This window comes from Mytilus californianus, unplaced genomic scaffold, assembly GCF_021869535.1.
Source record: "Mytilus californianus isolate M0D057914Y unplaced genomic scaffold, xbMytCali1.0.p SCAF_4, whole genome shotgun sequence".
Classification (NCBI taxonomy): Eukaryota; Metazoa; Mollusca; class Bivalvia; order Mytilida; family Mytilidae; genus Mytilus; species Mytilus californianus.
The window spans coordinates 40,354,495-40,361,564 of record NW_026262690.1 but is presented as its reverse complement, the minus strand read 5'-3'; the positions used below and the strand labels follow the sequence as shown (position 1 = coordinate 40,361,564).

General features: G+C 33.1%; 1 protein-coding gene across 1 annotated transcript; it reads left to right on the top strand.

The window, feature by feature from the left end:
• The first annotated feature begins 1,873 nt into the window (after window positions 1–1,873).
• On the top strand, window positions 1,874–5,255 carry LOC127736929 (acylpyruvase FAHD1, mitochondrial-like). The gene is made up of 3 exons (XM_052247493.1): window positions 1,874–1,953; window positions 4,190–4,286; window positions 4,737–5,255. Exons 1-3 carry the CDS (start codon window positions 1,886–1,888, stop codon window positions 5,220–5,222), a joined length of 651 nt encoding a protein of 216 aa, XP_052103453.1. The 5' UTR covers window positions 1,874–1,885; the 3' UTR covers window positions 5,223–5,255.
• The last annotated feature ends 1,815 nt before the right edge of the window (window positions 5,256–7,070 follow it).

Below are 7,070 nucleotides of genomic sequence, written 5' to 3'. Positions count from 1 at the left end.
GTATACTATACAAATCCTTGCTTAAGCTTAGAAAAAAATAGATAATGACCGACATCTTCCATAACATCAATATTTGTAGTTTTCCAATTTACACATAATAAATATGAATATACATTTATAAATCGGAAACTTTTCTTGTTTAAGATTTTTATATATATTTTGAAAAATAATAATGATAGCTGAAAGTGTTACTGTATGTGAAGTATCTTTTTGGAGAATCCCCCAACTCTAGCTTAGTGCTATACAATTAAATAGTCAAATACATGCAAACATGTCATTGTGTTATTGTGCTATGGTAGATTTTTGTATTCTCGTCTTTCGTTTATACGAATGTGCTTTGTCTGTATGCCTTTTTGTGTTTCTTTGTTAAATATTTGTTTGTTTTTATAGTGATTAAGATTATAACACAATATTGACTGCTATACCCCTATTTTTGACATTTTTGCCTATTATGTCTGTTTGTTTTGTTTACACATCGTTGTCAATATAATGGAATTTTATGCGACTGTCATACAAGTGAGAGGTTAAGCTAGCTAAAAAACCAGGTTTAATCCACCATTTTCTACATAAGAAAATGCCTGTACCAAGTCAGGAATATGACAGTTGTTATCCATTCGTCTGATGTGTTTGAGCTTTCGGTTTTGCCATTAGATTAGGGACTTTCCGTATTGATTTCCCTCGGAGTTCGGTATTTTTGTGATTTTACTTTTCATCTTAGGTTTTTGATTCTCAAATGCTTTGCAATGTTTGAAATATGCTTTTAAGCCTTTTTGGTATTTGGATTGTATGACTTCTTTAAAACTGTCAGAGCAGTGAAATATAACTCCGATGTAGCGGTTGTTTTTGGCATTTTCTATGACATTATTATTATATTGGATTTCTTTTAATATACCTTTTCCAACTTATTGCAGGCTTCACATTTTGTCTTTTTCCTATTAAACTCAACCCCCACATTTTACAATATTCTGAAAGTCTATCCATACTACGGATGTCTGAAGGCCATCTGCCGATTTATAATGTGTACTAAAATCATTTACATAGAAGAGGCTGTTCAAATTAAGAGTTCATGTGTCTGCTCTGTCACCGCTTAAAAAAAACAAGGGTAACAAAGCTCTCTGACCATGCTTTTGGGAAAATACAAGAAATGAGAATACTACTTTACAAAACTCACTCAGTGAAACTGATAACATAATTGATTCATCTGCTAAATTTGTTTTTTTTTTATAAATTAAATGATTCTCCAGAAGAATGGATCAGAAACGGACGACGATTCATCTAGTGGTGGAATATACGAGGGGCCTGATGGGGGGAGGGGGGGGGGGTCTCATCACGATTCACGAGTTGATTTTTTTGTCAATCACGATTCACAAAAAATAAATTTTCATGATCACGGATCACGAAAATATAGAAAAAAATTAAATCTGTAGAAAAACGGATCACGATAGCGAAAATGCGCCGATCACGAAGAACGAAAATAACCCATCAGGCCCCTCATATACAGCTAACACTCCACATTAGCTAACAATAGACATGGGGGGAACAATAATTTAAATTTTCAGCTTTATTTAAAGATATACTTATGATTTCAGCAGGTATTCAGTATAACATCATGAACATATCATGAAGACTCGGTAACCCAAAGTATTTAGAAAATCAGAGCATAATTAAAAATATTTTTTTTACTGTAACCGCTAATAAAATCTTGATTGAGGATATCAACCGACATACGGTGAGTGCCTTTAAACAAACAAAATAATTTAAGATGAGATAACATAATCAAAGTTGAGATTGATAACACGTATAATTCATAATAAATTTAAGAAAGGTGAAACACAAATCAACAGGTTCATATACATGTATGGTACATTGGTAGTTGGCCATCGCGATGACTGAACGATTGAAACATTTTAGAGAAATTGGGAAGAAAGTAGTTGCAGTCTGCCGAAACTACAAGTTAGTATAACCTTCTATTCTATAAAAATCAGTTATTTGATGTAACCATTCAACAGGTGAGACAAAGGACCTGGAATAATCATTAAGGTACTTGATATCATATTTCTCATTTTTTGGTTCATTTTAACTCTGATGCCACAATGGCACCCCTTTTCACACTTTATATTTATTTTTCGTTTAATTTACATTTAATCAAATATTTGATATGAAAATATGGCGATATTTTGTTATTTAAAAAATTACGTTGATCTGAATATTGTCTACAACAACTTTATGTTTGCGTGTTGCATTATCCACTCAAATAAACTTTTAAGACTAACTTGGAATGATACTTTATTTTGTAAAAAAAAAGGAAAGTACTTTTTTGAAGAATTTTTAAAGAATTCGGTCTGCCAAAAAAAAACCACTTGGAATATTATTGTGAAATCTAGATTTGAACAAAATAAAATGGAAGATAACCTTTTTAGACTACTACAGAGATCAAGGGACGATAAAAACACCTGCAGATAGTAGGACAAACGCACCAACACGAAACAATTTCGAAAACAAACGAGATGTTAATAAACAAAACCATACAAACTAAACGATTCGTAAGGTGAACCCTCGTAAAAAGCGGTAGTACTATCGAGCGTTCTGAAAGAGACCAACATGGAAGCAACTATAAGTCGCCGTACACCACATCCATATGTGGTAGAGTAATATTTATTAGTAGTTATATTCAATAAGTAGTCAAACACTATACACGAACAGGAATCCGTATCAAATAAAAATAACAACTTATTTATTTGGTGCAATCTAATTAAAATATGGATATAGCGTAACTTGTGTCAATGAGTATAACGAAATCAAAGATCTATATTTTCATTAGATTGTTATTTGGTGCGTCCAACTCACTTTTCTTGATTTGCCATCATCGCGAACTGTCAAACCAAAACATATGTAGGCGATGGATGTATAATTACTTGAATACGTGAAGAGCTATAAGACAAAAAGAGACCAAAAAGAATAGCCAAATCCATCTCTGGTAAACTTTGTCTGAGGGAGTTGGATCAAACGAGTTCATACAAGTTTTTAAAAGTCTGTGCTGTACTGTTTCTTGTGATTATTTAATGTTCAATGTATGTGTTGTTTCTATCGGTCATGATCTTGTCCATCTTTATCACAAAACACTTCTCGATTTCAAACTTTCACATTCGACAATGTTAATGGTTGTGAAATATATAATATATAATAAATGATTTATGTTGATGCTTTAAAAATGGTTATGTCTTATGGTTACTTAAGAATCATCGACCAATCTGCTATGGTATGAAGCATTATCGCCAAAGAATATAACATAAAGTAAAACGACGGATGTAACGTCACTCTAGATATACAGGAACTGTTAATCCTGTAGGATCACTTGAGATCACCCCTGGTTTATTTTATTAGTTTATGTTTCTCAATTTTTCTGTGTGGTGATTTGTTGGCTTTTTTTTTTTGTCTATTTGTTTTGGCCATGGTACTGTCGGTCTTTCTTCTCACTTATTTGTTTTGGCCATGGTACTGTCGGTCTTTCTTCTCACTTATTTGTTTTGGCCATGGTACTGTTGGTCTTTCTTCGACTTATTTGTTTTGGCCATGGTACTGTCTGTCTTTCTTCGACTTATTTGTTTTGGCCATGGTACTGTCGGTCTTTCTTCGACTTATTTGTTTTGGCCATGGTACTGTCGGTCTTTCTTCGACTTATTTGTTTTGGCCATGGTACTGTCGGTCTTTCTTCGACTTATTTGTTTAGGCCATGGTACTGTCGGTCTTCCTTCGACTTATTTGGTTTTGGCCATGGTACTGTCGGTCTTTCTTCGACTTATTTGGTTTTGATTGCCTCTACTATAACAATGTCATATTTACTATACTTAAATACAAATACAAAAAAAAAACACTAAAATAATCTTCCTCGTAGAGTCACTGTACTTCACCTAATGCCATAACTCACGATAGTTCCATTTCTCGATCATTTTTCTTCTCATGTTAATCTTGATTGCGCAATTGATGCATCTAAGTAGACTACTTTGTGTATCTGTTTGAAGGTGTTTGAATGTTAGAGATTGATGTCCAAATCGAGGCAATCAAAACCACCAAGCCTCACCAGTAAACGCTATACTGGACTAAGTCTGTTAGAATATTTGAAAGCTTAATGAAATACATACACTGTTTTAAGACTTATAAACAATCTTAATTAAGTTTGATTTTACAGAGGTCTTACGGCTGCTCAAGGAATACCTAATCCGAAGACGCCAAGCCTGTTTGCAAAGCCAACAACTGCATATATTACCGAAGGACAATCAATTTGTGTATGTAATTCTTTTAAAACATAACAATAATCACAACAACTCTTTGAATAATGGCTTCAACGATGGCTTAAGCATGATACATCATACGGTACATGGTTGGGTAGAAAAGGCGGGAAATCAATTCGTGAACATATTAAATCGTGATGTATCGAATCATTTGCATTTTTTATATGTTAATTCGAGAAAATCACTTAGTAAGTTAAGACTGAAAGCATTATCTATCAAACTTTTCATTTCGTATCGCTTTTTCAACAATCAGCACGAGAAATTCAACTTAAGCGTTAGTACTTGAATTATATTAATTTGATACAGGGGACACTACTTAAATGGTATATTTTGGGCTTTTTATGTGTGGGTGGAAGTAACATGCTGGTCGGATGAAAATCTGTATATGTATAAATATATATACACTTGACTGTGAATTAATATATGTTTCTATTTTTCTTACAGATTCCTGAAGGTTGTAATCTATTGTTCCATGAAGTTGAACTAGGAGTTGTCATAAAGCAGAAATGTTCCAACGTTGCTGTCTCAGATGTCGATGATTATATTGGTGGCTTTGTTCTTGCTCTAGATATGACCGCTAAAGACTTTCACAACGATGCAAAAGCTAATTCTCGGCCATGGTTTCTTAGCAAAGGATTTGACACTTCCTGTCCAGTTAGCGACTTTATTGAAAGAGAAAAAGTTCCAAATTATCAAGATTTAAGGTTATGGTTAAAAGTAGATGGCGTTATAAAACAGGACGATAGTACCTCTGATATGATATTCTCTGTCCCAGAAGTCATTTCTTACATCAGTAAATATATAACATTAGAGGAAGGAGATGTTGTTTTGACAGGAACACCTGACGGTCAAGGGCCAGTGACAGAAGGACAAATCATGGAAGCAGGACTTGCTGATATAGTGTCCATGAAATTTTCTGTTGCAAAATGAGAATGTCACAAAAATAAAAATTCGAGTACTAAATCTGTCTGTCTTTCAAACTTTAGATCTGTGAAGATTCTGTTGGTAACTGTATGTATGCTCGACCTGTATGATGCTTCAAGAGACTGTTCCAATAATTTTGCCATTTGTATGATTTAAACACACCGAGGGGCCTCTGGGCCTCGGTGGGGTAGTGGTCTAAGTAGTCGAACTGCTGTATCACTAGCCAGTCAACACTGAGGTTGTGAGTTTGAATCCCGCACGTGGCAGGTGCACTCGACTCAATCTTAATTGACTAGGATTGTCATTTTTCCTACCGAAGGTCGGTGGTTCCCTCTGGGCACTCCGGCTTCCTCCACCAATAAAAACTGACCGCCACGAAATAGCACAATAGTGTTGAAAGTGGCGTTAAACACCAATCAATCAATCAATCAATAAACACACCGAATTTGGTATCATAGAAAATCTCTTGAACATTGAATGAACCATCAAAAGAGATAAAAAGTGAATGTGTTACCTTTCCGCAGTACATGCAAGATCATTTCAAACATATAATGCCTACAAGTTAAACGTAAATCACTTTATATCTAGTTATTAACATATCACATCTAAAAAAAGAAAATGTTCAATATATAAAAAGTAGATGTTGCATCGTTGGCAATAAGACACTAGTACTACCATTCATAGATCAAAAGGACTAAGATGTGAACAATTACAGGCCACCGTACTGCCTTTAACAATGGTCAAAACCCATACAATATAGTAATCAATATAAGGCCCGGTATGAAAAAATGCATATTAACTTATTAAGCTATTAAGCTATGTTTATTTAAATTGGTAGTGTATGTAATAAGCACATTAAAATAACAATTAAAATAAAAAAAAACGTCTTAGTTAACACAACACCTGAATTTTACTAGTACATATTTTGTCTTTGGCTCATTTTCAGCTCAAGATTAACACAGAGAAAAAAATATAACACAAACTTTGCAAAGAGAAAATATTATATATAAAAACAAGAAGATCTGGTATCATTGGCAATGAGACAACTCTCCACAAGAGACCAAATAACACAGAAATTAAAAACTATAGGTCACCGTACTGCCTTCAACAATGAGTAAAACCCATACCACATAGTCAGCTATAAAAGTCCCCGAAATGACAAATGTAAAACAATTCAAACGAAAAAACTGACGCCCTGATTTAAGTAAAAAATATGTTCATTTCAGATAATCGCTGTAATATTCCTGATTTGTATCACATTCATTCGAAAACAAAAAAAATAGTAAAAACATACACACAAGTCTTTATCAGTTTTTAACGAAAATTTGGAGCTTGCTATTGTTTTCTTTTATTTTGTTAAATAAAGAAATAGAAGTAACTATTTTCAAAAAGTCTTTTTAATAGAAGTCCTATTATACCTGTGTTTTATATACTTTATTGTATCACTATACTTTACAACAACTCTGTAAAAAGAGTTAATTCTTAAAAGCATCTTTCAAGTTTTCTAAGGACCGACTTTATACATGTAATATAATTACAGCTAACCTATACTGTATATTTGACTGTAATCAAACAATAAAGTGTGTTACATTTGCATTTCACATGCGCCTTGTTAGAGTAGAAAATAAAGATAATTTTCATAATTGTATAAACAATGTACCTGAATTTTTTTTTAATACTGTGAGAGAATATTTTATCATTACTGATTTATTTTCTATCGAAAAGTATCTAGTGTCTATGGTCTTTTTGGGAAACAGAGAGTACAAATTTAATTAAGCAAAAGGTGAATAACCGAATATTTGGCTACTATAACACATTCGTAAGTATTTTATATACTAAGTTCTCTGTATTTAA